Source organism: Pseudochaenichthys georgianus, chromosome 2 (assembly GCF_902827115.2).
Source record: "Pseudochaenichthys georgianus chromosome 2, fPseGeo1.2, whole genome shotgun sequence".
Taxonomy (NCBI): domain Eukaryota; kingdom Metazoa; phylum Chordata; class Actinopteri; order Perciformes; family Channichthyidae; genus Pseudochaenichthys; species Pseudochaenichthys georgianus.
Window position 1 is genome coordinate 5493034 of NC_047504.1, and position 16211 is coordinate 5509244.

Here is a 16211-nt window from a genome sequence, read left to right on the forward strand (position 1 = left end):
CATTCTTTACAGTCAGATGTTCAGCCCCAATATGCAGGATCTTCTCAGCCAAGTCAGAGACCACATCCTTGGGAAAACAGAGTACTTTGGTGTTGTTCTTACTACACAGACTGTTTACATCTCTTACAGCAGAGTCACCCACAATCAGAGTTTCAGGCCCAGTCGTTAGCTTTCCCTCTAGCCTTTTACTTTTGGAGTAGCTATTGGTCCTTACCCTGCTGTGTGAAGAGGACGGGTTATCCAGGTCATCAGAAAGAGATCTCCGGCTCTCGGTCAGCGGAGTGTATCTGTTCTGGATTGGCACACTCGGTGGGTTAGGAGGATTGTTTGTAATTCTCTCTTTAGCAGCTGTCCACGGCTGTTTCCTAGTATGAATAGGGGTTGAAGAGGCGCTCTTCCTGGGTGATAACAATGCAGGCCAGCCGGTCGCATCACAGATTTCAGAGCGCTGGGCTCTGCCTGTTATCCGTCCTCCCAAATCCCATGGAAATGATTTACTCTTAGGCTTTGCACCCAGAGAGTTCGAGGGAGGACTACCACTTGTAGATGTATTACCCGGTACACAGCCCTCCTGTTCCTTGGAATCCTTGTAGCTGCTAACTAGCTGTGAGTTAGCATACCCTTTTTCATTATTTTGCAACACTGGTAACGTGGTGTCATTCCTACAACATAGTCCATTCACTTCCACATTAACTTCCAACCGTGGCATTTTCATTTCCAACACATCCATCTTCTGTAGAGGTTTGTGGAAGTCATCTGTAGAGAACGTAGGCATTTTGCTACCAACTAGCTTAAGCTAAATAGCATGCAGTAGCCTACCAGGCTTTAGCTGTTGCTAGGCCACACTACTGTAAGACTGAGGTCACCGTAAAAATGTTGAAATATGGCTGAGATCCTCCGTCTATTTACGAAGATGAACTGTCCCAGTGATAAGTTAATGTCCAGGAGCTGCTGCTCGAAGTTTTCAGAGAATAAGAATAGGAAAATCAGCATAAAAAGTAAGCAGAGGCAAGAGCAAGCAGAAAAGCGTCTGCACTGCAAGAAAGAAAGATAAGCAGATATCTTTAGCTAAATGATATCTTTAGCTAAATGTTGTGTTGTAATGACATTTTAACGACACAGCACTTTGTACAGCAACAGTATTTTGATGGTTATTTGGTCAAATGTTCTTTGTTTGGTTTTTAGATTGCATTATTTGTCTTTCTATTATTTGATGCTCCAGAGACCTCGTTTCTCAGTGGATCAATAAAGTTTCATGTTATTATCTCTTCTGAAATTCAACATCTTCCCACAGACTCTTACAATGTTTAATATAAGGAGCTGCAGTTTGCTTTTGTTCGCATACTCATTTATCCTCAGCCCACCTCATCTACTACAACGTCAGGCACTTCTTTCCTTCATTTACCAGAAGGCCTTTCTGCAGCTCTCAGTAAAGTACTCAGGGTTTAAGGGATTAAAAGGAAAGACGTGTACTTTGAAGCAAAAAGTGAACACATATGTTGTGATTGTAATTTGAACTCTTGAGGAACAGGCAAAAGGGGCCCAGAAAAGCTAAATATATGTTGCAGTGTTTAGTACTATCGATTCTAAAGGACCCACGGGTTCATATCCGATGTTTTGGAATGGAGGCAGCAACAAATCTGTGTAGTCGACCTCTGACCTCCTTTACAGGGTGACAAGCATTTTCCAGGTCCCTTACATTACAAACAAATAATATCTCCAACTGAAATTAAACACTTTCATATTATTTACTGTTCTGTCTTTTACATGTATTTTACTGGTAGCTTCTCTAATCTTATATTTGCATGTTTTTTCAACAACAGAAATCATTCTTATTCTAACTACAGAATAATACAATAGTCAAAATTTGACATCTAACACTACCACACTAAATGATTTTGAGTACACCTCAGGACAGAATTATACACTTCCAATTGAAATTGAGTGTAGTGTGCTTCTCTCTGTACACACTGTAACGCATCCTGCTCACTTTCTAGGCTCACTAGTAGACACAGCAGTCAGTGTGGATCCGATGACAGCTACACTACTCCGATTACTGAGGTTCTACTTCCTCCCTCGTCTTCAATAGTACACAACCAGTCATCTGATAGGTCACATGATAGTGATGCAATGCAGTAGCTGTTTGGTCTACCAATGAAAACAGAAGGTTGCATGCACAGGTGTCCTTCAAGGTGAAGCTGTGGTAAATGCATTGAAATGTTGTTTTTAGTGAATAGCTGGATTTAATCGGCTCATGTGGCTATGTGAGAGCAGCTGGGTTGTATACTCAGTATGTGCTACCATTTGTGGGACTGTAATATTCTCTGTGACAAAGATCAAAACAACACATCCAGGAAGAGCCTTTTACTAGTGTAAGTTCAGTAAAGGTTTAAATGTTGATGTATTCAGGATGGAAAGCTCTGAGATCATCCCGGGCAAATGTAGTTGGCTTGTTTGACTCGGGGCTTTTCCTGCGGTGTTCTTTAAACAGAGCAGACAGACGCTCAGCCATCTGCTCTCCTGACCGCTTTTCAGCCACCGCCTACTCCTCTAAGTAGGAAAAAATGACGGCCTGGACTTTTTCACATTTCTCACAGCTGGCTGCAGCATTAAAACCCAGGTTTAAAGGGAACAATAAAACACAGGAAAAGATGGAGCCGCTGTGTATCGGATCCTATGATGAGATGTATTGGTCCTGCAGTGGGCCAATAGTTTGACACGCTTGAAAAATCTCATTTACCGTGTGGTTTTATAGAGAAAATAAAACAATCAATCTAACGAAAAAGCCCAGTATAAATAGACTTTTGTAGGTTTCCAAAGCAAGGTTCGGCACCTTTGGGGCTCCTGTTGGCATCCAGCTAAACAGAGAAAAATAGAGAATGAATTCCTCTATTATAAGTTTAACTGCCCAATTTCCACATATATGGACAGTAAAAGGTATCTTGGGCTATTATCAAAAATTAAATATGTTATTGCATGTGGCTGGGCTTTTTTTAACAGCTGTTTATTGGTCTCTCAGCTTCCTGCTTTAATTCTAGCGTCACATGGCTGTAGTCTGTTATAAATGCCAAGTCTGCCATCTGGTGGTCAACTCGTGGAAACACAAGATTATAAAATAAGAGTAATGTCATTTTGATTTTTCTTACAAATATATATTTTTGCTAAAGGAATACATTGTGAGAATGTCGGCTTCACGCCATTTAAAAAAGTTCAGTTGAAGCTGCTTTAGAAATAAAGCAGTATAGGAGATGCAGTGTACCAAATAGTTCTGACTCATTTTTGTTGGTGACCACTTATTTTCAATCTAGGAACCTCGGACCCAAATCTTCTTTGCCATTTAAGTAGGATCTGATTGAAACATACAACAGCAGCTACATGCAGATGCTGTAATTGACTGGTTTGCATCCAGCATTCAAACTAACTGCTGTTTATAATGGCCGTACGCACAACTGGTCCATCCACACAGGTTCTACTGATCAGACTCTTCCCAACATAATTTTAAGCCAGCTATAGAACAATAGATTAGAAAATACATCAGATTTTATCGAAAATGATGTAATTCACACCGAGTCTTTGTTCCCCTGTGGTAAGGAAACTCCCTCAACCCATCTCACACACACATGCACACACACCGCTCTGTGGGTCAGGCAGCAGTTAGCAGCAGCCAGACAGCTGAGCCATTTCTCCGGGTCCCTGGGGAAACAATTACACCCCACAGGCAGGAGGACCGGACAGGAGCTGGGAATTAATGATGGGCTCATGACTGAAGCTGAAGAAAAGACTCCCAGTGAAAAGACGTGTCACTGACCGAGACCCCGCTGGTTTGTTGTCACCTTAGTAAATGATGTTTATTAATTGTTCCCAGTATCACTTAATTTGATTGCAGTTACTGCTAAGCTTGCTATCCAGTAGTATGCCAATTGTATATTATGATGATGTTTTACTATATTACACTAAAGAATAAATTAAGGCTACTAGTTAAGTGAAAACATGTCAGTGTATACATAAAACACAACACAGCCTCATGTCCAAATAGCAAAATACTAATTGTCTATGGAGGGCAGCATGTGTATGCAACTTATTATCAATTTTAACAGCTTCCACGGTATAGCCTTACTTTAATTATACAGTAACAAGAGGTAAGAAAATCTGACTATCAAAACAGAATTACTACAAATGTTACTATCTTTGAACACTGCGGCAGGTGCAACAAGCATTTTGGCAGAGATTTTAGAAGTTAAATTAATGTTTGATCCAATAGAAGTATTTCATCAAGTTTTGATTTACTTGTTTGTTGGGTAAAACTCAGACAATCTAAACTAAATTACTACACATATTACACACAAAATGTTGAACACTGTAGCAGGCGCAACAAGTATGTACGTTTTCAAATAAACTGATACTTCCTTTATAAATAACTGTAGAATAAAACTGTAGAATGTCTTTTTTATCTGTAACTTGTTAAGGATATGTGTTTGTATAACAACTGGTTGGCATTAGGAATACTCCTGAATGATGTCACCGTAATGTACTAAGAGGTATTGGTCACTATAAACTCATTTAGGAGCTACAAGTGACACACTGCAGATCCCCTCGAGGTAGTAATACAAGATAAATACAGTGATTACTTTCTCTGGGACTATTTATGTCTTTTATTTGCAGACATGACATTCTATTTGTTATTTATTACAGGATGCTGTGGAGCCATTTCTACAGGCCCATGTACAGATGGTTCAAGTGTCCTCTATTGACCTTAAGAGCACTAGAGGACGCCATTATGGTGTGATATATAAATGTTTTCAATCTTATGATTATCAAGACATTTGGTGCATTGTATTAAAAGTATAATGTCACAGGCCAAACATAATCATGTGTCTTATAGGCAATTTTTCGTTAACCATTGTTCGGATTTCGAACACACACAGACACACACAGACACACACACACCCTTTTCTCCCTCTCACAGTTCTTACAGCTTTCCCCTCATGCTTCAGCGTTAGGAGCGGCCACATCCCAGCCCCCACCTCCCCACAACCCCTCTAGCTACCTCCTCCTCCTCCTCCTCCTCCTCCTCCTCATCTACCCCCCTCCCTCCCTACCTCTCGTGGCCCGTTGCCATGGAAGCTGATTGGAAGGATCGCTCTGTCTCTCCGGCACTTTGCCACTCCATCTCTGCCAACAGAAAACGAGGCATTTCAGAGCACAGCACAAAAACCAAAAAAAAGCCCTTCTCCCACAGCAAGTGGAGGTCAGGTTATTATTGACAGAAATAATAAAATACAAGTACAAACACAGATTATCATGGTGTACTTTTATTTTTGTGTTTCGTAACTTTTCGTTTCTTTCCAATTGCCAAATTCTAGAACAACTACGATCACATATTGAATAGAGAGACATTTTAAATCTGACGCTGTGAGAATATTTACACTTGATTTATGTCGTGCTGTCTCTTATGCCCTTATGGTCAAGGACATTTTACTCCACGCTCTGGTGGTTTGATCCCACGGTACCCTGACAGCTTCAGTACTTTTTAATGACACTCTCTACTAAGAATACAGAGGACAATAATCAGCTGTTGCAAATCTGAATGCACTGCAATTATGTTCCAGCTCAACAATCAACAACTACGTTTATTATGACTATGTCTTCAAGTGGTTTCTTCCATAAATGCACCAATTACGAGTCCTATTTCGACACTTATGATTGCACTTTAGTAGGTCACCAAGCTGTAATATTAATTGAAGAAGGCAGATGTTTCCTGTGAGTCCATATTGTTGTCTCTTTGCTGCGATGGAAAAACAAAATGTCTTCCTGCCAGACGAATCACTAACACGCTCTCTTTTTGCTCTCTCTGTGTACATTACTTACAAACTCAAGGCGAAAGCTCTTGGTGACTTAATTTCAGATATTTTTCAACCAAGCACATCTATAACAGAAAGATAGAACATTCCGGGTCTGGCATTGCTATAGCAACACCTTTTAGTGGCTTGTGAGTGTATGTTGGGTGGGTAATCAAAGGAATGTAGTTCATCAAATAGTAGTTTATATATGGTGCTTTTGAAAAGTAGGGTTTAAGGAGTTGTTGTTGTTCATGACTATAAATTGGGGTTTATTTTAGACCACATTTTACAGTTAAAGCATGGTAACATTGAGCAGGTGTAATGTTTACCATGCTTAACCTCGTGGTTTAGCATATTAGCATGCAAATCATCTCTGTAGACAAAGGTGTTTTGCTGGGATTTGGTTGCATGCACGTATCTATGCACTACCTAAAATGCAATCTTATTACAATGAATTCATTATCTTTTTAATAATCTCTATTAACAGATATCTGCCCATGATTGCAGATCGACCACCTCGTTGTTGAAGTTGCTAAAAATCCATTGGCTACACTGAAACACCAGAAATGTTGGCTCTCTTCGTCACACAATAGCCGATGGGTGCTGGAAGTGCTGGGTGTATGGAAGCTTCCGAATAACTCAAAGTTAACACAAAGTACAGCTGAGGGTGATGGGTGGACATGGATGGTTAACATTGTTGGTTAAAGGACACACAAGACTCTTAATGAAATCATAGACTCGGACGTGTGAAATGTGGGAGTTGCTGCTTGCGTCTTTGAGCTGTTCATATTTAAATAGGCAGTGAGTCATCATGCATGGGCAACAAAAACCTTTTTCTAATTTTAGCCAGTTGCACATCGCCTCAAAATTACTCACTGAGAGATTTAAACTGGAGAGTGTATCTCATTACCCAATGTCACACAGTAGCATGGAGTCACTGGTAATGGTAACTGTGTGGTGTTGAGAGTGACAGTTTGAAACATGTTGTGACGCTACTGCCTGTACAGCTCGTGTCCTAAATATAGATTCTGCTTTCCATGTGTATATAAAGTGCAGTTCAATTGAATCGACTAACACAAAAAAACAGTGCTTAACAATAACCACACTTTAAAAAAGGTGCACATTTTAGCTACCTTATAACTCACAGGGTTCAAAGCAAAAATAAGTGTTTGCTACTCAACATGCTAACGTTATTAGCATCAGCCTATGGCATTTTGCCCCCCTGTCAATGAGCTAGCAGACTTATGAACTACTTTTAGCAAACAAATAAGTATTTATATGTTGTCTTACTCAGTTTCAGCCGCTGCATTTCCTGGCAGAACAGCATGGTTGACTTTCAGCATGCATTCAAGTTGTTCCAGCCTGAATACCGTTGAGTCACAGCGGCCAATCCTGCTGTAACGAAAGCAACACGATGGTTATGAACCCTTGGTAAGTGTCCATTGACAGCTGGTTAGTTAAGACTGTTTTTCTTTATGACTGTTCCAAAATAATTATTAACGGGAATTAACGGGATTACATTTTAATTTGATTTTAAATATTTCCATGTATATTTCCATATTTCCATGTCTTATTTCAATTTAAATGTACTTTCTCTTTATTCATTTCCATAGGTTTTGGTTAGTTCTGCCCTCTCTCTTTGAATTTCACAAAGATAGTCAAAGTGTATAAATTATACTTTGGGAAATTCTTAAAAACTACATTATACAGTAGCCTATAATGTCGTTTTTAAGAATTTCCCAGACACGCCTGTTTTTCTGATCTATTTGTTTCGTCTTTCAATTCAAATTTGGAATTAGCTTTATAGTAATTAAAAGAAGATATATAGCAGAGCAAAACCTTTGCATTACAAATACCCTGCAAAGCATTAAATGTGAGAAATAAAACATTGTATGGAGTGGAAAAAAACTGATATCCCCTGTGACGTCAGGTGGAGAGATTCAGCTTCCACTTATTCTTTTTTGTTGTAATCGGAGGAAATACTGCTTGTACATTTGCCCCAATTATTTTCCTGGAGACTGGAAATTTCAGCTTGCAGAACCTACACTTTCCACCCCCATCCCCATCAACCACCCCCCTTTCTCTCTGTGATCTCAAAGGGCTTGCTTCACCTCAGTCAGGCTCCAGCGCTCCAGCCGGCAGCAGCATCGAGCTAACAAGTCTTTGTGAGGAGAGAGAGAGGGAGGGAGAATAGGGAAGGGGGTGCAGAGCGGGAGAGAGTCAGACAGGGAGAGACATAGGATGAGGGTGCAGTGGGAGAACGCTTAAGATAGTGACAGAGGCAGAGGTGTTCGCTGTTGCACAATAGTGCCAGAGGCTGCTGGCAAGAGGGAGGGAGAGAGGCATCATGGCAGCACTCACTGCATCAACACGACACATGGGGATGTTTGGCTGCTGCTGGTGAACACTGGGATGCAGAGTGGAGGACTTCCTGGAAACCAAAGGCAAGCCGAGGAAACAGGTCAGTGACGGGGAAAGAAGAGAGCATGCAACACGGGGGATTGAATCACGTCACAGGATGATGCTGATACATTTGTCAATAAGAATCCCCCTGTAAGGTGTTTGGGATGTGGAGATGCATGGGGAGTGGGAGGCTGCGCATGCAGGCAGACACATGTGTGTGTAGTACGTGTGTGTGTGTTAACATATCTCCACCAGGGACGTTTAGGTTAAAGAGGCAGCACATGAAACTCTCCTGCATCACCATCTGTGACACAGAATGATGTGTTCAGGGTCCCTTCTACGACAGATGTTTTTAGTTTTACAGCTTTTTCCCCTGAAAAGCAGTGAGCTTGTGTATAGGACTTAATACCAGGTAGTTTGGAGATAAAGGGAAGGGAATTCATATTAAAAATAAATTAGAAAAAGGAATGGAATAATAAGGAAGTCGCACAGGAATATTTGTTTTGCAGTGGGTAGTAAGAGGAAGGAGACAAAGCCTGTTAAAGCTTGGCCCAGCATTCGGCTCTGCTGCATATGATGTAATCCTCCAATCGGTCTATGCTCAACACTTTTTCCAAATATGAAATTTAAGTGTAAAAAAAGTGCACAGGACTTAAGACACACTACATCAAAGTGTGTTTTATGTGTGTGCAAATTAACTCCAATCAGAAGAGTGTACGCACTTAATTCTCCACAAAAGCAACCACAACAGAACCAAAGTCTTAATTTGATATAAAAGGCAATACACAAAAATTGGCTAAGTCACATAACAACATGGGCCAGTTTTGAATAAATTAAAATGATGACACATTTCCTAAAAGAAAATCATGAGCTTTTTACTGGGCTCTACTTTAAAAATGTAATATGTTTGACAGTTTTCCAAAAGAAGAAAAACTAATACTTCACCGCTAATTCCACCTCTTCCATTTACTTGCTTCGCTTAATGTTTTTCAAGTTCAATACGAAGATCAGTAATACATTCTGCATAATTAAGCGGTCTATTAAATAGAATGAGCTTAAGGTAAATAAATGTGGAAAATGGGAAGTATGTGGAAAATGGTTCTAAGTAATTCACTTTTGTTCCCATTAATTTGTACAATTTCAGCTTTCCAGAAGGCACTGCTTATCAACGTTATTTTACTGGGGGTTCTGAAGGACTGTAGGATTCAAAGGTTAAATCTCGTGATTAAAATGGCAAAGGACACGGAGGCGTGTAGCGCAGTAATATCTTTTTAAACCATAATCAATACTCTGGCTTATATCCATCAGTAGTCACCGACCCTAACTTTAGCCTTGTCCCTTGTGCAGGTGAGAGGAGCCACATGATGAGTGGGATCCTGAAGAGGAAGCTTGAGGAGGGCCCGTCCCCCTATCTGTCCCTGCAAAGGTCTGACGATGAGGTCTCCTGCAGCGACAGCGGCAACAGCAGTGACAGTCTCAACCACCCTGTCCCCTCTGGGCTGCTGGACTGTAAGACACAACACCACACTGGACATTGAGAAGGAGAAACGTTTCAAAATTGGGTCAATCTTAAAAGTCAATCTTTTGCCGTCTAACAAATGTTGTAAAAGAGCTGATTATAACAACTTAAAAGTGACGATGACGTGATTACCCAAATTCAACAGCAACAGAACTAACAGAAAGGTATATATTTTCAGCTGTAACTTAATATTTATATATTTTGAATCTGGCTTTTGCTCTATTTATTTGACGGAAAAGGCTGTCATTATGTTCAGCAATTATTTGCACGTTGCCTTTGACTGCTCCATTTTATTCTTACTTCATTTCTCTCTGCCTTGGACACAGTTTTAATAGACGCAATCTTATTAGAATAACAACTGTGTTTGTACCAAGAACCTAGTGTTATTCTTAACCACTGGAAGTGTTTCTGTTGTCATTAGAGCGCCTCCTGCCCACTACCCTTGTGATGTCCCCCAAACTGTTTGACACCAAAAGATCCAGTGACAGCAGAAATGTAACCCAATTCCCAATTGTCTGTGTCAATTGTAGCCACTCTCCAGCAGCCTTCAAAGCGACTGCGTGGCCGCAACGTGCACTTTGAGAATGTGACGGTCTACTACTTCAACCGCCGGCAGGGGTTCACCAGTGTGCCCACGCAGGGGGGCAGCACCTTGGGGATGTCCCCACGCCACAGCGGGGTGAAGCATTTCACCCTCAGGGAGTTTGCCATGGAGCAGAAACTGAGCCACCGGAACATGCTGAGGGACCATCTCAAAGAGGAAAAACTCAATGCCATCAAACTCAAAGTCAGTGTTTCCTGCTTCAAATATTGTATATGTGTCGGCGTGGTTTATGGTCCAATCTTAACTAAACGTTCTTGTCCTCCAGCTGACCAAGAATGGCACTGTGTCATCCGTGGAGGCGGATACCCTGACGCTGGATGACATCTCCGAAGATGACCTTGATGTGGACAACACGGAGGTGGATGATTACTTCTTCCTCCAGCCTCTGACTACAAGGAGGCGGCGCACCCTGCTCCGTTCCTCGGGGGTCCGACGCATCGACGTGGAGGAGAAGCACGAGCTGCGTTCCCTCCGCATGTCCCGAGAGGAGTGTGGGTGCCGCTGCCGGGGGATATGTGACCCGGAGACCTGTGCCTGCAGCCTGGCCGGCATTAAGTGCCAGGTAAATGGAACTGTGGTGAGGCCCATCTATAATACTAAAGTGTTGTTCATGTCTGTCAAAGCAGTACAGCTTCCTCAAAACTTCTTTGGCTATTTGGTCAAAATGGTAAACTGGCACTAATTGGTTTCTACTGGTAAAGACATTTGTCCTTTATTTATGTGAACCACCAGATTCCAACAGACAGACATGTGTTTACTTTGCATGATCCAATTAGGGACTATAACTCCATGACTGTACAAATGAAATGAAAGCTTTTTAGCCTAGCTTGCTAGCTTCCACTTTTTGAGTGAAACACAAACTTCAGGATTATTGGTTGTCCAAATGATTGAGTGATAAAAATGGTTCATGAGTATTGCAAAATTACCTTTGTAGGTAACGGCGTGTCTCTTATCTTCTCCTACTTTTTTTATCAAGAAATAGTGCCCACCCTCTGACTCCTGAGAGCTTCTTTACACATCACTTCTAAATTACAACACGTCTGGAGAAACCCTGCAGATTTAAAGAAAAAGAACACATTTCGTTTTAAATAGCCTTTTTCCCATGTAAATTATTGGAGTTATATTCAAAGTTTTGGAGGATTTTTAAACCAAATTATTGAATAAAGAAGGGTATTTTTTACAAGAAGCTCTACTGCGTTAAGGTGAGTAACTTGTACACCCACAGTGGATTCTGCAGCTCTCCCCAAACATGACCAGCTATGATTTATCCCTGAATTCTCTTTTTGTCACTACTGTTTAACACTGGATTTATTTTTGTTTTTCCTCAGGTGGACCGCATGTCCTTCCCCTGCGGCTGCACCAAAGACGGCTGCAGCAACAACACGGGACGCCTGGAGTTCAACCCGGTCCGGGTGCGCACCCACTTCCTGCACACCATCATGAAGCTGGAGCTGGAGAAGAGTCCAGAGGAGCAGCAGCAGCATCAGCAGCAGCAGCAGCAGCCGGAGCAGCAGCTTGTAACCAATGGCAACGGTTACCATGGCGACTCCTCCTTAGTCCAACATCAGCAGCAGCAGCAGCAGCAGCAGACGAACCTGCAGTTTCCATTGATGAGTGGCACACAGCACATTCCCATCATGCACCTCCAAAGCACAGGCGACACCGATTCACATATAGATGAAGAGGAGGAAGAGGAGGAGGAGGAGGAAGAGGATGATGAGGCCTATGAGGACGATGAGGATGGCAGCAGTGTTTGCAGCGGGCTGTCGGACTGCAGCACACACAGCTTAGACACAATGGACACCGAGGAGGACGAAGAAGAGGACGAGGAAGATGAAGAGGATGATGAGGAAGATGACGAAGAAGAGGATGATGATGATTGGGATTGCTCAATGCATGGAACAGGTCCACCGCCCTACACTGTCCCCCTTCCCTCTGTGATGAGTTACTCTAACATGAGCCCCTTCCACAGCTCGCAGCATTATCAAACAGACTCTCCTGCGTTTCTCAGTGAAAATGTCCCCACACTCCCCACAGTAGAAACAGCCTTAGAGTCTGAAGTCAAACTGCACTGCCAAACAGAGCAGCAGAGCCACTTCCCTGACCCCACCGAGTCCATGAAGCTCCAAACCTGTGCACATGTGGACACCCGTGAGAGTATCGCTGCCCCCGCCGATGCAGCTGATGAACAGCCCCCCTCCACAGACCTCCATAACAATCCAGAGCTGCGTGACTCACAGACTGAGGCTCCGTCTGGATCTGAGGAGCAGAATAAAGAGGAAAAAATCGAGCGCCCAGGACTGAAAAAGCAAATCACAGACACATCGTGCTCTGAGAGTACCTGATGACTCAAAGGCTTTAGAGAGAGAGGGATCCATTCATTTAAAAAAAAAAAATGTTATCAAGAATGGTGCCCTTCAAACATCAGTTTCTATTGATAAGTGATTCCGAATGAGTCATACAGATTGTTGTTTAAGACTGGTAAACTATAAAAAGTTCACTAACAAAACTCAATAAAACAGCGTTTCTGTATTTAACTATATGGAGTACAATGTATGCCCTCTCATAAAGTATTTGATCATTACAGCATGTTTCCTGGTTGTGAACAGCATCTATGACAAATCAACATTTTGAGGTGCTTGTATTGTTTCAATATTTTTTGCATTGTGCCGGTGTCTCATTGATGCTGCTAATTGTTCTTTATGCCTGTATTTATAGCATGTGTCCAGTTTACCTATGTTTCCAAGGCTTAACACAAACTGTAAAATGATAAACGGTGTCACTGACAAAACACTGGCATTCATATTAACACATAAATCTGATTCAATTCGTACATGAAGCTCTTTCTTTTTTTTCCTTTTGTGGCTCACATTTTAGCCTAGTTAGCAGCTTGTCTTCAGAAGTTTGATAAATCAATTTGGACATTAAAGCAGCTTGTCTTCAGAAGTTTGATAAATCAATTTGGACATTAAAGCAGCTTTAAATAAGTTTATGATGTTTGTAGTGACCAACCCATAGGCAAAACAATTATCAGTGACTGCAGTTTCTCTTAGTTATGGAAAATGTTAGCATATTTCAGCTCATTGTTTTGGTTTTAGGCCTTAATTTTACTGTTTTGGTTCACACAACTTTCTCTCTCCCTAAAAATGCTCTTAACAACATCAAAAGCTAGCATTTAGCTGATGAACATAAGGGATTTTTTAGCAGCTAAAGAGTCAGATAATATCCTCTCCAATAATTGGTAGAGCTAAAAGGAGAGAAAGATATTGCATTTATATTCATTAGGTTGACATGACTGTAAATGCTAAAGTGGTTACGTATTTGCTGGATGTTTCCACTTACCTGTTTGCTAACGCGTTAGCTGTATCGGTTTAGCTCTGCTGCTAGGTCATAATTGTGCTTACATGCCCCAAAGAATAAGTAGTTGTACGTTTTCATCTAGTGTGCAGTTATAGGTTCAACATTATTGTTTCCAATAACTTGTTTTATGACCAAATACCTTCGAAACTGATGGCATTCCTATAAGCCAGGCTTTACTTTGACTTAAGTGCAAAGTAGCTAGTTGCACGTGCAACAGGGAGCAGAATTATCAGAACTCTAACACGTGAACTATGCTGCCATAAGCATGTTTGCCAAAGTTATCACACTATATAATAACAAAAATAATGTCTTTCTGCCTAAAAAACACCATTTGTCTGTGCTAAATTTATCATTTTACAGTTGTGTGAACAATGTGATAAAACTGCACTTTTCCCAGTTTTCAGATAACGTAAGGCTTGTGTCAAGAGTAGTAACTTTGTCTCTCAACACTGCCAAACTGGGGTCCAAATATATTTCATATTCTTTTTAAAGCAACTGTGAGTTTCCATGAGTGTCAATAAAAAAAACTCTTAAAAGTGGTTTACTTTGTTGTCTTGGTGTTAATACATCTAAGTTGAAGTAAAGTTCCTGAAAATAAACTCCACTATCAGTGCATTTCTAGTATTCCACTTTCCTACCAGCAGATGGCACATGTTGACAACAACTGACTATATCTTGCTTATCACTGACATCCTCCAACAAGAGGGGTTCAATGTTTTTTTCTGACGTCAGTGAATTGTCTACATCTTTCCTGCCTCAGGACAAACTATGACATCGCTTTTGCTCGGAACATCTGTGCACTGTCACGAAACAAACATTATTTCTTACTGAAAACTTCACAAATGTGCATATAATCCACGCTTTGGCCATTATCATAAAACATACTGAAAGCAAGCAAACACTGCCCCATTCAAATAAAAAGGATTATTAGTGACACATCTGCAAATGTCTTGCCAGATTTTCTTGATGTGAGAACAAAACTGTTCCTGAATATTCATCACAGACACATTTTACATTTCTGCATATGGAGATTGGCAGGGTAATATGAATGATTAATTTTGAAGGACACTTTCTTAACATTATTCATGATTAGATGTCTATGAGAAGGCTTTTCACAGTATATATAATTTACAAAATGTTTCTAATATGCCAGGACATTTGGAATAGACAATGAGTCAGTTATTTAAATAATAAATGGATTGTAACGTATAGTCTCACTATCTTTTGTTGTGCTATTTCATTTCCTTATTTCTTTTAATTTTGGCAATGCCTGGGAAGTATGATTTATCATTGCTAAATAGATAAATGAATATATTATATATCAATTTGACGTATTTCTTATCTTATTAGTTTTATAATAATATTAAGTCTGTTTGTTCATCATATTATTGGTCTGTGTTTTTTTATGTTTTTCTTTATTAATTTATTTAAATGTATTTAATTATTATTATGTAAATCTAAATATATTGGTTTTATTTATTCAGGTATTTCTGACTTCCATTTGCGTAAAAAAATTAAATAAAACATAATTTACGGCGTACAATATGGCATGTTACTTTCTTTTCCTTTAGTGTCAAGATCTGTCTTTATTGTATTTTGTCTTGTCTTTTTCTGTCTTTTGTTTCATGTTTTATTTTGAAAGTTCTTCACCTCCTGTCTTGCTTGTTTCTGTCTGTGTTGTGTTTTGTCTTGTCTAGATCTGTTTTTGGTTTTCTGTCTGCGTTGTGTCTCGTCTAGATCTGTCATGGTTCCCTGTCGTTAGTTTCCCTGGTGTGTCTTATTACCCGATTGTGTTCACCTGTGTTTTCTCCTCCCTCCTCACCTGTGTCTTGTTTGTATAATTAGTCTTGTGTGTATTTAAGTTCTGGTTTTTCTGTCTGTCTTTGTCGGTTCGTCTTGTGTTTTGACTTGGTCTTCGGTGAGTGTTCTGTTCTGTCTTTGTGAATAGTTTAGCCTTGAAATAAAGGAGTTATTTTTGACACTTTAATCTGCATTTGGGTCCTGCTTCCTACACACACCGTAACATATAGTCACCAAATAAAAAGTAACATTTCTATCTTGAATGTTAAACTCTGTCCTGTATTTCACTCTCACTCTGTTGCTTCTTTAACTCCTGAGTTTCCCTACGGGGATTAATAAAGGTCCATCTCATTTGACCTTATGTTATGTCTCACTGTTTCTGTGTTGCACCATGCAGCCTGCAGAGAGCACTGTAGGGTTTGTGTGTGGGTGGGTGAATGAGGAAGATCTCAGACAGGAAGCTCTGTGTTCTCCCTCATCATTGTGTTCATGTATAGAAATATGTTTCATGGCTGAGCCTCCACGCAGCTGCAGCAAGTGTTGTGTTAGCGTGTACATTCAGCAGTGATGTCACAGTGTGTACAGTGAAGGCAACACAATGTCACCCCCCGTGACCCCTTCCTGCCTATATAACCAAAGGTGTGTGTCCCCTGTGGTGGAGCGGGGGATGCCTGCTTGCATTCAG

The 16211-nt window shown here is 40.7% G+C and overlaps 1 protein-coding gene across 1 annotated transcript; it reads left to right on the top strand.

The window, feature by feature from the left end:
* The first annotated feature begins 7201 nt into the window (after positions 1-7201).
* LOC117458388 (cysteine/serine-rich nuclear protein 3-like) lies at positions 7202-14234 on the top strand. Its single transcript, XM_034098831.2, has 6 exons — positions 7202-7271; positions 7940-8301; positions 9591-9752; positions 10293-10549; positions 10632-10943; positions 11695-14234. Exons 2-6 carry the CDS (start codon positions 8253-8255, stop codon positions 12709-12711), a joined length of 1797 nt encoding a protein of 598 aa, XP_033954722.1. The 5' UTR covers positions 7202-7271; positions 7940-8252; the 3' UTR covers positions 12712-14234.
* Positions 14235-16211: the final 1977 nt, after the last annotated feature.